Here is a 15140-nt window from a genome sequence, read left to right as displayed (position 1 = left end):
TTCTAATAATTCCACACGACACTAGCTACGGTGTCCTTTTCGGCCTTCATAAACTTCTTGAAGCTCGGCCTGACGGCCAACGCTCCTTAGCTCCACAAGCTCTTTCCTTTACACGATCTGCTGGCACTTGTATCGCGCTGTGATATACCTTAAGCTGTGATCTTCCTTTATACACAGAGATGACAGCCATAACTGGATCTCAAGGGATGACATCTCTTATGCTCCCATGTTCTCACACTTACATGTTGCATATGCTTGTTTGCAACAAAATCAGACATGTATTAATGCCTTTGATCTCTGCCTTGCATGCTGGCAATATTCCCAACGATGATCAAACACACAGATCTTCTTGCTGCAGGCTCTTGGTCGACCAAGCAGCATATAGGGCGGCGCAGTAGTGTGATCTCTCCTCCACAGGTTCAACGCACGACAGTATTCAATCTCTGACTTGGCGTCCAAGTGTAGGTCAGGCGTCCCCTCCAAGCTGCTCCTTCACGCCTCTTTCAATGGTGTTCAATCACACACTTCACTTTGGCGTGGGCCTCTCACCAACAACCTTGCTCTCCAACAGTTCCAACTGAGGCCACCCAAATATTCTGGTCAGCTCCACGGTCGTCCTCACACAGCAGGGGCGTGATAATAACATTCTCATCCGAGAACAACTACCAGTCATGCAGATTTTTCCTCAATCCCCGTTGGCCGATCTTCTACGCTGCTCCTGGTTTAACCACCGCTCCAGAGGTTACATTACCAACACTTCTCGGTTTCCTCCGCCACAAGGAATGCCTCACGACATCATACTGTGACACGATAATGCAGCTTCACCCCTCTTCCTAGCTTGGAATGCAGCGCCCAACAGTCACGCTTCTTTTCGAACACCGTGCACCACCAGCAATTGACTTAACGGCCTGTTGCAATGTAGCTACAGGAGGTGAGTTGTCTTCACACAACAAACATGCCCAGCACACTTCCTCACCACAGTCGCTTCAACTCAAAACAGCAACAAGGCTTAAAGCCTTTCCTCCCATACACTCATTTGATCGGTCATCGTCTGTCTTCCAGAGGTCTCCAACAGATAACGACACTTTGCCAAGAACGCAACCAAGAGAGCCATGTCTTCCACCTTCGATGTATAATTCTGGCAGGGGCAAATCTCCTGTGGTGGGATCATAGGCTCTTTATTTTATGATACGCCCTCTCTTGCAGAATTGAACAAAATCGAAATGCTCAGCGATGTGCCCCAGAAAATCGCTTCTCCAATCAGCTCATCTGCTCCTCCACGGCTCATCCATCAATTTCTTCAAGGGATCGGACAACGAACAAAGTCAGTGTATACACATATACTGAATTTACAAACATTTAGCTATACTAAACTGTAAAACACTTCTCTCTTTATCTTTCTCTATATATATATCATAATTTTTTTTTTTTTCTTTTAATCACTTAAGTTGTGTTTGAATGGGTGCACTTTTAAGGTACTCCTCCGGATAGGGATAGGTCACTGGTTCAAATACCCTGTGGGTGTTTACCTACCAAAAAAAATTATATTAAAGAATTATCCATCCCCTTTGTGATGGAAAATGGAAATCATATTTTAACATTTCTCTCTGTATAAAGGTGAATAAAATTATTTTAATTAAAGTGGACATCTAATTTTTTATTTCTGTTTGACTTTAAAGATTTTTTTGTTATTAATTTTTCTTAAATGACTCATGTAACCCTATGGAAGGAATTACACTTCTCCCTCATACAAGGCTCTATAAAGTTTCTTTTGGCACAACAAGAAGGAAGGAGAAAGTGGAATTACATTTCAATTAAAAAAAACATTGAGATACCTAAGGGAGAGGAAAAGAAGAAAAACATCATAAGTTTAATTATGACTTTAATCTTAACTAGTGTAGCTATATAAATGTCAATAGGCATCAATTCATAAAAAACATCAAAACACTTACTTCTTAAAACATCTCACCTCATTAAAATTTAATAAATTATAACTAATTAAATTATAACTGTATTTTAAATCAGTATTATTATTGTTAATCAAATTAATATATAAATTAAACATATATACATTTTTAAAAACATGGACTAAGATTCATATTCATGAGAATTACCCCATTTTGCCATAAAGATTCTTAATTCATAAATACACTTTGTTCAATACAATAGGCCAATAACATGATTTATGAATACCACAAATTCTAACTGATTTCATATAATTTTTTTTATTAATCAATTTCATTAAAAAAATAAAAATAAAAAACCAAATAAAACATAAAACCAATAATATAGGTTATGAATACCACATACCCAAACAAATAATAACTCATTTCATATAACTTTTTTAAATTAATCAATTTCATTAAAATAAAATAAAAACAAAAAAGACCCAAGTAATTATGCAGTAATTTCATTAAAATAAAATAAAAACCAAAAAGACCCAAGTAATTATGCAGTGATATAAAGCAATTAAGGTTACCTGAACTAACTTAGCTTATATACAATGATACTAAATCAGGCACTCAGTGCTAGGGAAATGAAAACCATGGCAATATGTTTATGGGAGAGAAGCCAATGTCTTCAAATTGTAAGGAAATACGAAAGGAGGTGTCCCTGTGAAGGCTACATTGGAAATGATCTTGTGCACAAGCGATGTGGGATGATATCCATCGAAGTAGTAATAATGTGAAGAATCAGCGCAAACTGAAATACCCTTGTAGCAGAGTCCGAAATTGAGTTTTCCTCTGCAGCAAGCATCATTCTCATTTATAATACCTGCACATAAAATCATTTAACTATTACTATTTTTTTAATAAACCTATTCGTACATTATAAACTTTATCAATGTAGATTATAAACTGATATAGAAACTCAAAGCAATGTGGAGTATACCTGCACATAAAATCATTTAACTATTACTATTTTTTTAATAAACCTATTCGTACATTATAAACTTTATCAATGTAGATTATAAACTGATATAGAAACTCAAAGCAATGTGGAGTATCTGACCATAATGAGTTGGATTCTTATAAATTTTCAAGGACGATTTATAGATATTGGTGTACATAAAATAACTCTCTGAAAGTTTGGCCTGCAGTTTCATCACGGTGGTAAATAGCTTTTTGTTGTGGGACTGCGCAGCCTCTTGGAGAAATGCGGCGCATTCTCCATTCCTATTTCCGTACAGTTTACGCACAAATGGTGTGCACCCCATGATTGGCAGTGAACTCACTGCAAACTTTCTGGCTCCTAGATTATACAGACTCTGCACATATTCAATCACTGTTCACTATTTTACGTAAAATAAACCGTTATATTCATATTCTTTGGACATAGTATTTAATATATATATATTGATCATCCCATAAAGTAATCTCTGGTACAAGGAGCATGTTAAACTGCTAATAATTAGTTAAATACCTTGACGTGAATGGTAAAATTAGATATGACAAGTTCTGCGAAGTCCTCAGGGGAATAAAATAAGTATGCAGGATTGCCTGGCGTGAAATAGTAGGTGAAATAGTCGTTGCTTCCTGTTGCTATTAAAAAAATTGCTTTGGAAATGATTGAGGATGCCATGCTCGTCCCAACTTGAACTTTCAACTTCCTTTTTACACCTCCGAAGCTTTTAATTTGACTCCCCAGAGAAATATGTTGTCCCTGAACTTGTCAAATCCATAAGATAGAAAGATATTAGGAGACCACATAGATACAGATGGAACTTTTGAGAAATATTTCTCTATAATTAAAATTTTAAACTAATAAATAACTTATTAAAAATATAATAATATTATTTTTTTAAACTTTAAAACATTAACACCCTAACAGGTCAACGCCACCTTGTATTTTTAACCATGTTATCAATGTTCGAACATTCATGCAGCTATACCAATCTTCTTCCATAAATTACCCAGAAATATAGGTACTTCTAAATGCAGGTATAATCCATCTTGAGGAACAGAGGGATAGTGATTCAAATTTATCTGGTTTCTACAAATTTGTTCTGAAAACATGTCTTGTGTTTCAAGTGAGGATTTTATCTTGATGAAATATGAATTAAATCTGTTTTTGTATTATAGGGTAAAAATGTGAATCTGGTATACTTTTTCTTTTTGAAGTAGTTTTGCATATCATATTATTTTTTCATAATTTTTTGCAGCAGTATTAGTTCTCTGACCAAGATCAATAATCTACCAATGTTCACAGGTGATCAGGGTACAATGAAATCTGTAATGTATCTTTGATTCAATCATGAATAGCAAGATACAGTTTCTTTTTTTTGTAAGAAAAAAAATGTACCTAAAAATATAGGACAGATTATTGTTTCTAGTTTCTGCAGTTAAATTGATGTTCAGGATTGTCTTCTGCATTAACTGAGATATGAGTTAGTCTAGGACAATTTGTATACCTTATTCTATACAACGCAACAATCATGCAACTTTGTTTTCATATAGCTATCCTGATTCAGTAGTTCAACAGAGCTATGACAGTAAAAAATTTCAGGCATTAATGAATTAAAATGGGAAGTGTAGAAAAATATAGAAGAAACTGTGGATTAATCACGGCATGAGACTTACTTGGCGCTCTCCAGTAGAATCAAGGATGCCAGAGCCACCTGATGCAAAGTTCACTCCACGTTTAATATTACTTCCCATAGCCAAAGCAGGTGGAGGGGATGGCAGATTTAGCCGTGCAGCTGAAATTTAGAATACCAGAACATTAAGATATCCAGAAATATTGAAAAGGGTGGCTTCAAAATTATTCAAATTTGATCCCAACAAAACAAAACAGAACTCACCAAGAAAGTCTGTAGTGACAGGACCGTTGGAAAACCTTCCGCCTGATGTTCCAGGCGGATAATTCCCATATGGAGGTGAAGTAGCTTTGACCATTGTAGACAGGTTATTGTTGTTTCCTGTGTCCAGCAGAGAGTCCCCAAATACAAAGAGTGCAGGCACTTTACATTCGACCAACTGCACTATACCCAACGCCATAATCATTGCAGTCAAGCTTGCAAAGTAAAATCTCCAGGCCATTTCCATTTGCTGGTGCAATGTCGATTACTCAAATGCTATAAAAATACAATGGCTACCCTTTTACCACTTTCCACCTCCTGTTGCATCGAGATTCTGATCCGCATAAGCTATATATAAGGAAGGAAAACTGTGAGGGCAATTTAAGGCTTACTTACCAAGCCGATATTTTGAAAAAGGCATATAAGCGGCCCGAGGTGTAATCTTTAAGGGAGAAATGACCAAAATTTAATGTAGGCATGAAGGCCATTCGTTCACTGACCGACCTCAAGGTGTTGTCGCCTCGAGCTATAAATTCGATCGATTATTAATATGGCGGCATCTTCATATTGAGCGTGTGGTTGGTTAATCAAAATGGAAATATTTCTTTGGCACGTGAAAAAAAAAAAAACTCAAATGCTCTAATTTAGATATAACGTTTTTTTATTTTTTTATTTATAATTTAATAATTATTTTGTTGCCGAGCATTAAATATGGGATAATTTAAGAATTAAAAAATCATGAAAAATGATTAATAATTTTAATTATTAGCAAAGCTAAAATATAAATTTAGGTGGATCATAAGCGAGTTTTTTTACCCATATATTTTTATTAATTTATTTTGGCTTACACAATTTAATTATAAAATATTATTAGTTTCTAAATAGACTTGGTTACATTACTATGAGTCAATATCATTAATTATCAATATCATGTATCCAAAAATTACAGTAATTCATTTGACTCCTTCCATAATATTCCAGAAGCCGGAAGAAGTTAAAATACTAGCACTTGTACCTAGGGGTGCAAAGGAAAGCCCATAGGAGCAGTGGGGGAATATATGGACATTGAAATATATATCTTCTAAAGAATGTAGAGGGGGTTAAATTTAAGAAGAAAGTTACAATAACATAAATGTCTGGGAATAATGGCAATCGTTGCATGCACAAGGTACATAGCACAGGAGTTCAATTTCTTTGAGGTTTTTTAAAATGGCATGAAATAAATTATGAACACCGAAATTATCAGGTATTTATAAGCTGAAGATATCACTGGCACTTGGAAGAAACGACAATAAGTTGTTGTAAAGATGAGCAAATATAATTTCTATATCAATGAATGTTGTGAAAGTACTCTGTGATCAGGACAACTGAGTCATGCCTTTTCAAAAATCTTAGGTTACCATCTCTGTGAAAAGGTTGTTGGATGCATATGTCATTTATATATAGTAGTCCTTTGCAAAAGGATTGAAATAATGGTTGAGATGGCTCTCTTGAAATCCACAAATGGTTCATCATCTTTGACAAGTAAGAAATGAGACACTTGCTCATTTAAATTGATCTCCAAGCATTATGTTGCCCACTATTCTATTTTGTACTCTAGTTTGAAGAAACAATTTTGTGGCATAGCTCCTACAGTCATTTATGTTGTCTCAAAGAATTATTGAGATACAATAAGCACATCTTGATACATATATTTTTGCACTTCAATATAATGAAAATCTTTGCAATATTTTGAGTATGTGTAGCATTCCTCGTTTTTTGTTTATGAGTATCCAAGTGTTTTTATTTTGAGTATGTGTGGCATTCTCTCACCTATATGAATCTGTTTCTCGTTCATATAATAGCTCACTCCTTAGGTCACTTTAATATTGAGTATGTTTGGCATTACTCATATTATATGTGGCAATATAATGAAAAGCTTTGAAATATTCATATACGTGTTTTTAGTTTTCATTAGGTGAGAGAATGAAAGTGACCTAAGGAGTGACCTATTATATGAAGCTTTGCAATATTTTGAGTATGTGTGGCTTCATCTTGTCCAATGTTGGTAGGATGGGATTCCTAAATACCAAAGTCCATGTCCTCTATCATTTGATGCACAATTTATTCTTCTTTGAGATATTTTGAAGCCGAATTAATGAAGGTTCTAAAATTGGAGGCAACCGAGTCTAAGCCTTTACCGAGATTGTAGATCATTTTTCTTTGCATGGGGAATTTAGCTTTCAAAACTTGAATTTGCCTCTTATGTTGAACTAGAGTGTCCATTACCAAAACATTGTAGGATATAGATTGATGTTCATTCTCATGAACCTTGGTGGCCATTAAGAAAATTGATGTTTTGTTAATATTTATAAATCCTTCATGTATGAAAAGTAATCTATCTATTTGATGGACTTCTTTGTATTCCATGTTTAGGAGCTTCACACACTAGACAAACCTTCTACATACTAAGTTCTTATCCCACCAGAGTCTTGAATTAATTGAAGGCATGATTCAAAACACTAGTTACGAGTTATCGCTAACATGTGTGGGGTTTGGCAAATGAGTGGTGTCATTCACATTCTATCACCCCCTTATTATCACTTGACATTTTGATTGCATTGACATGTGTTGGTTGCTGAATTCGTAACATGCCTAATTTTAGACTTGCACGCAATTGGTGTGTTTGAACGTTGATGTACCAACATGATGATCTCTAGAATAAATAACACTTCTCAAGCCCCTATTACCTAGTTAAGTGGCTAATTCTTTCATTTTCCTTTCAACTGCTACTCATCATCAAACATCAATTCTTTGCTTGCAACCATGAATTACCCATTTTCTTGGAACCTCTTTCCCTATGGCTATACCTTCTGCTTCCATGGATTCTCAAGTTTCAAACCATCATATGTTACACTACCATGCCCTTTCTCTATCACACTCCTTGGACATAGTGCTAAGGCTAATTTATCATCATCTGCATCCGCTTAATCATTTGAGGAAGATGACTAATGGGTTCCACCCATTAGAAGTATGGCAATCAAGTCCTTGATGACCATGCTGGACATAGTAGACATCGAAGAGAAGAAGGAGCCAAAGATCTCCAAGGCCTCGAAGCCTAACAGGAATTTGATAGACATATGGAGATAAATCCATGGATCCAACAACTAGGAAGGGTTTCTTTATCCCATGGATGACATACTATGAAAGGATATCCTCAAATACAGAGAGTTTTTATAAGCATGTTATGATGCTTTTGATTTTGATCCCTTCTTCAAGTACAGCGATAGATGCAAGTATTATTTCAGTAAGCTCATCCAAGGAAGTCAGATGTCGGAATACAACTATGAAGTGACCAAGTATCTCTACGCCACTTCCAACATCAATCTTCCTGGTCTTTTCCAAAATCCCTGTGTGAAAAAGTTGTGGAGTACTCATGCCAACTAGATGGGTTTCATAGTCGCAGCCATGGACGAAGAGGAGATTAAGAGGCTTGGACAATGAGATATCATAATTGCATGGAGAGGAATGGTGACAAATCTCGAAGAACCACAAAGCGAAACAAAAAATATGGAACCCAAAAATAAAATTATAGAGGAAAGGCCAAGTGATCAGAGTCCATGTGTCAGATTTCAATTTGACGGAGGCTAACAAAAATAGGCCTTTGTGATTGATTGGATCTACCCATCCCAACCCTAGAGAGAAACACCTATTGACACAATTATATATATATATATATATATATATATATATATATATATATATATATATATATATATATATATATATATTTTAATTTGAGTTGGGTTCATATCTAACAATCTCCCACTTTATACCAAATATAATCTTGAGATCCTTGCTACTAATCCTTTCCCAATATTTATTTCATCACTTTTGCATCAACCCATCCAAGGTTATGCAAAAATCTTGCTTATCCCTTAACAATTTCTTTGTTAACATATAGGTTGGATTATCTTAAGTATGCATTTTCTCTAATTGTAGCGGCCCATTATCTAGAACTTTATGAATCTAATGATGTTTCACATCAATGTACTTTCTCTTAGAATGATATGTTGGGTTTTCCGCTAAATTAATGGCGTTATGACTGTCACAGTGCAACACATATTTGTCTTGTTTTATTCCAAACTTTTCCAAGAATAATTGGATTCACAATATCTCTTTGCAAGATTTTGTGGCAGCTATGTATTTTTGTCTTTGTTGTGGAGAGGGTTACTACTACCTACAAACTATACACCCAAGACACAATTGTACCTTCAAAAGTTTATAAATAACCAGTGGTGGACATTCTGGTGTTTAGATCTCTAGCCATATATTTGCATCTGTGTAACCTTCAAGTATAGAATTATTGATATTACCAAAACATAAACAATAATGACTCTAGTACCCATGAGATATCTTAAAATTTAGTTTACCACTTCCCAACATTGTTTGTATAGTTTTGCAAGGATTTTTCTCAGTACTCCCATTGTATGCGCAATACTTGGACAAGTACATACCATGGCATACATCAAGTTTCCAAATGTTGAAGGATATGAAATTTTACTAATTGCCTCCTTGTCCTCACAAGGACAGAAATCAACAATGAGTTAAAGTGGGATGCTAGGGGTGTACCAACTAGTTTGGCATCCTTCATGTTGAACATGTTTAACACCTTCTCAATATATTTTTTTTGAAAGCCACAAATTTGTGTTCATTCTATCACGTATGATTCTCATTTTCAATCTTTGTTGTTTTGGACCTAAATCCTTCATTGCAAATTGACTACCCAAATCCTTCTTCAAATTATTGATCATGTTCTTATCATATAATCGACATATAATAATAGTATAATATGATTTCATGGCCACACCTTATGATATAGACACAATGATGAACCTATAGGTTTTTAAAACCATGCTGCAACATAAATGAATTAAATTTCTTGTATCATTGGCAAGGTGCATGTTTTATCCCACAAAGGTTCTTCTTCAACTTCTAAACTAGGTTATCTTTACCTTTTACTTTGAATCCTTCTAATTGCTCCATATAAATCTCCTCCTTCAATTCTCCAAGAAGGAATATTTTCTTTATATCTAACTATTCACATTCAAAACCTAAAGTAGCAACAAGGCAAACAATAACTCTTATGGATGACATCTTAACAATAGGTGAAATTATTTTAGTAAAGTCAATACCTTTTTTTGGACAAATCCCTTTACCACTAGCCTTTCCTTGTCTATTTACATATTCCACTCACCCTCATGTTTAATATTGTATACCCAGTTTTTATAGGACAATTCTTCCTTCAAAAATCTTTACTAACTTTCAAATTTTATTTTCCAACAAGGAATCCATTTCTTTCTCCATTTATTTCTTCTCTTGTTTGTTAATCTTCACATTAGAAGCTGCTTGAAAACAATGAGGTTCACATTCATCAATTAAAAGAATATAATTTGAGGGTCAACACCTTTTTGAGGGCTTATGAGGCCTAGTAGATCTATGGACATATTGTGGTGGCGTATTTTCTAGTTATATCTCTTGTAACAGTTGTTGCAAGGTTTCTTCTTCCTTTTGTCCATCATTTTCCTCTTGTTTTCCATCATGTTCTTGAATTGGTATCCCAATTTTTGGCAATGATGGGATATTTTATTGTTTTTCTATGAACCTATCAACAATTTCCTGTTAGATGATCCAAAATACAAAATTCATAGTTCACAAAGTTAGGATAGAATATTTAATTAAATATTGGAGACACTTAGAAATAGAATATTGTTGTAAAAGATATGACATCTAGAATAATGTTGTATATTAGGCTCCAATTTAGGAGTAGAGTTAGTAAATTGGTTAGAATGACATTTATTGTAAATGGACACTTGTTAATTTAATAAGTAGTCCATAACTAGAATAAGTTAGGAAATTAAGCTTATATATAGTTCATTCTCTTGATTGCAAGAGTGTAGGAATGCGTGTGTAAACTCTTGCAAAATTAATATGTAATTTCTTTTCTGATTAATAAAATTGTGTCTCTGAGGACACTTCTACCATTATTGTGGTATCAGAGCTCCAGTAATGCAGCTGATGTGAGGAGGAGATTCTAGCTCTACAAGTTCTTGGAAAACTCCATTGAATTGATCAACAAATGATTGGTATGAAAATTGTCCAGTTTTTGTTCAAAAGAAAAGAAATTTTATTATTTTATTGATTTTAAATTTTTAAATCTAAAAATCAAATTTTGTATTATTATAAAAAAATTGTTGTGTGAATTGTTCATCCACGAATCCCTCCTGAAAAAGAGAATTAGTGAAATTAATGTAACGCTGCTACATCTGTGAAACTGCCATCCCTCCCTCTGCTACCTCTTCTTCTTCTTGTGGGCTAAATTAAGGTGGAGCCTAAAAGATTCAGAGAAATAAAGAACATGATCTCGGATCTGTCTGGACTGTTCACGGGATATGTTCCTTTGATATTCGGATCTGTATGGATTGTTTACGGGATATGTACCTTTGATCCCAATCCCTTCAGTCCAAGAAATTCCAATGATGGTTTCCCCACTTTTCCAATTATGTTTTTGGATGGAAACTTCTGGAAATTTTTGTATTATTTGTACAAGATATATAGCATATAAACATATACAAAAGCTCCAAAATAACACATTCAAATAAGTTATCCTTATAGCTTCATGTCAAATTGTTGTGAACGAAAACGAAAGCCTAAAATTTTTGTATTATTCGTATAAGACTGTTTATACAAAAAGCAAAATTGTTGTTGAAAATAGAAAGAAATTGTTCCTAGTGTCGATAAATCCTCTTCCAAGTTAAATGAAGCCATGTTTGTAGCATAGCTAAAGTGGAACTTTCAGGCTTGTAAAGTAATATGAAGCTACTCTCAAGCTATATTTCCTTGCCAACCTCCTCAACATGACTACGTGGCAGAAGCCACCGTGAAGCACACAATAGAAGAAGCCAGCATGAAGCACACAGCAGAAGAAGCCAACGTGAAGAAGCAACATTATTCCTTGGAGAGTGGAAGCTTGGTAGCACTACGTAAGTAGAAAAAGGGAATTTTTTGTGAGAGGCAGCACACATTTCTAGGAGAAGGACGCAGTGCTGAGCTAAATGCAGTACATAGATAGTGTGGCCTTTTTTACATTAAATGTGTTCTTTTATATATCTGGTTTCTGGCATATCTGCAATTTGATTCCAATTGAACTTGCATGTAATGGTAATTTTTGCTATGGTACCATGGTTGGAGGAATGTATTGTTATTTGTAATATTTTTTTAGGAGTAATAAGGTGTGAAAGGATCATTTGTAAGTTCTGTGAAGTGGTAAAATTTTGTAATTCTTGGAGTAATAAGGAGATTCTATCTTTGGTAATTTTTCATTTTTTATTTTGGAGAGATAAGAGTGACATTGTAACTCAAAGTAATTTTTTACTTTGAGGGGGGTTAAAATATTTCTTGCACACAATTTTGCAAGGGGATTGTAAATCAGTCAAACTTTTGAAAGTTTTCATTGTAAATTCTTAAGAGAAATTGACTAGAGCCAAGTGCAAAGCTCAGTCATTTTTCTCCTTCAACGACTATATGAGGGTCAAGGCCAAGCCCTGATAGATCGTTTTTGCGTGGTGTGTTTCGTGTGACATGTTGCTCATCTTTTTCTTGTGCTTGATTATTTTTTATGCAAAGCTTCAAAACTACAATGTCGAAGTTAATTAATCTGTTCTTTGATTCTGATAAGCTTGAAGGGGTAAAATCATACAAAACATGGAAATGTCTCATTGAAAGTACTCTAATATATAATGAATTGTGGCAAGACATATGTGATGGAGACATTAAGCCAAATAAACCCACAAATGTAGCTTCACTTGCAAAATGGGAAGTTAAAAATGTCAAGGCACTAGCTCTTATAAAGTCTTCAATTAATGATGAGATGTATATTCATATTGAAAATGCTTCAGATGCATGGTCTTCTTTGCATACTTTCAAATATCTATTTGATACACAACCTGAATCAAAAAAGGTTGATCTACAACTTAAGTTTCTTCAACAAAAACTAATTGAAGGAGGAGATGTCCTTGAGTATATCTCCAGGCTTAAAAATATTAAGCAAGAAATAGTAAAAGTTGGATTTCCACCAGTAGATGACAGTTTCATGACCACAATTCTAATTGTTGGATTGCCTTCTTCTTACATGCATTTTTTGGAAACTCTACAAGTGACTGGAAAGTTAGATAAATTAAAATTTGATGAGCTAAGTGAGATGTTAGCTCAACACGACAAAACTTTTGGGAAGAAGAAACAAGGGGAAGATGTCTTCTTCATAGAAGCCAGCACAAGTAAATCATCAACTGACAATTCTAAAGGAAGAGGACATTTCAATCCACATCCAGTAGCACATAGTGGACAAGGTCATGGAAGAAGCCAAAATAGAGGAAACTTTCAAGGAAGAGGAAACAGTGAAGGTAGAGGAAACTTTCAAAACAGAGGCAACTTTCAAGGCAGAGGAAACAATCAAGGAAGAGGTCAAAGTCAAGCCAGAGGGACAAATAAAAACAGAGGTCAAAGCAGAGGTAGAGGACAATATCAAGGAAGAGGCAGAGACTTGAATCAAATGCAGAAGATGTAACAAAGTGGGCCAATTTGCAGAAGTTTGTAGAACTTCCATTGATAAAATTCCAAAGTTCCATCAAAACACAACTCAATTTTCCATTGATCAAGATAATGATGGTTCGGAATATGTCTTCACATCAAGTCAAAGATCAGAATTAGTAGCATTAGTTTCCACCTTTTTTCAAAGTGATTATGAAGATGCATGGATTTTAGATACAGGAGCAACTCAACACATGAATTTTCGACAAGACTTCTTTTGGAACTACCAACCATGCCACCTTAGTTCAATCTTTCTTGTTGATGATACAAAACATACTCCTTATGGAAAAGGTGTTGTTAAAGTTTATCTTCCTAACATTGGAGAAAGATTGATTTCAAATGTATGGTATGTACCCACCTTTAAAAAGAATTTGTTGTCTTTAGTCTCGATTCGACAAGCTGGACATCAGGTGGTTTTGGAGGATGGCCTAGTTAAAATTAATTCAATCAAACAGAACATGAAAACAATGATGACAAGATATGAAGATGGAAAACTGTTACGAATGAAAGGAACAATTATTCCAAGGAATTCTGACTTTGTAGGGGCAGCCAACACAAACATTTCACCTATCAGATTATGGCATGTGAGATATGGACATCTAAACTTTGACAGTCTCTCTCAACTGCAAAAACAAGGAATGGTTAAGGGACTTCCTACCTTTAAGAAAGAAAATGCAAGATGTGAAGCTTGCATTTATGGAAAACAAAGTCGAGAACCTTTCCCAACAAGCTCATGGCGAGCAAACAGGCATTTGCAATTAGTACACAGTGACATTTGTGGACCCTTGCAAGCCTCTCTAGGAGGTTGCAAATATTTCTTACTCTTTATTGATGATTTCAGCAGAATGACATGGGTTCACTTCTTAAAGCATAAATCAGAGGCATTTGAAAAGTTTAAAACTTTTCGTCAACTTGTTGAAAATGAAGTCAAAGAAAAGCTTGGCACTCTTAGAACTAATAATGGAGGAGAATTCACTTCAAACAAATTTCAAAGTTATTTAAGAGACAATGGGATCAAACAACATCTTACAAATGTCTACACTCCACAACAAAATGGAGTAGTAGAAAGAATGAATCACACTTTGTTAGGAATGGCGAGATCTATGTTAACTTTTAAAAAGTTAAGTCCTATTTATTAGGCAGAAGCAATCCATACAACTATTTATTTAAGGAACATGTCTCCCACTGCTTCTTTGGATGGAATCACACCTTATGAAGCATGGTTTGGTTTCACACCTAAAGTTAAACACCTTAGAGTTTTTGGTTCCATGTGTTATGCCTTAGTTCCAAAAGAAAAATGAACTAAGCTTGACTCACAAAGTTTGAAATGCACAATGATTGGATATTTGGATGAAAAGAAAGGGTACATGCTTCTGTCAAATGGGAAATTTATTGTCAGCAGAGATGTAATTTTTGATGAAATTGAGAGTAAGAGTGCTAAAGAAATATAACATCTTCTTTAAAAATTGGAAACAAAAGGAGATAAAAGAAAAGGAAACATTCAAAGTCAACCAAATTCACAAAATTGGTATGAACTTGATTTTCCTTCCTCTGAAGATGATTCATTTAGTCCATCTACTTCACCAACACAGTCTTCTGGTAGTTCATCAGAATCTCCTAGTAGCAATAGTTCTTCTGACAATGATTCTCTGCCCCCAGAATTTGCAGTTGATAAACATACCTCTGTTTACATTAATCCTCTTTATAATGATGG

The 15140-nt window shown here is 34.6% G+C and overlaps 1 protein-coding gene across 1 annotated transcript in view; it reads right to left on the bottom strand.

Annotated features, from left to right (window-relative positions):
• Window positions 1-5080, bottom strand: part of LOC149180615 (GDSL esterase/lipase At4g16230-like) — a 45393-nt gene extending 40313 nt beyond the window's left edge. Inside the window, exons 1-5 of the mRNA XM_089413928.1 lie at window positions 4802-5080; window positions 4581-4699; window positions 3424-3663; window positions 3013-3268; window positions 2600-2775 (exon numbers count right to left, since the gene is read on the bottom strand). Coding sequence (XP_089270054.1) covers window positions 2600-2775; window positions 3013-3268; window positions 3424-3663; window positions 4581-4699; window positions 4802-5045 — 1035 coding nt within the window. The 5' untranslated portion in view covers window positions 5046-5080. The remainder of the gene's footprint in view (window positions 1-2599; window positions 2776-3012; window positions 3269-3423; window positions 3664-4580; window positions 4700-4801) is intronic.
• Window positions 5081-15140: the final 10060 nt, after the last annotated feature.

The sequence above is a fragment of the Pinus tabuliformis genome, chromosome 3_2, assembly GCF_031772625.1.
Source record: "Pinus tabuliformis cultivar Carrire ecotype Pingquan chromosome 3_2, CPIR1, whole genome shotgun sequence".
NCBI lineage: Eukaryota > Viridiplantae > Streptophyta > Pinopsida > Pinales > Pinaceae > Pinus > Pinus tabuliformis.
The sequence above is the reverse complement of the archived record's forward strand: the minus strand, read 5'-3'. Positions and strand labels throughout refer to the sequence as shown.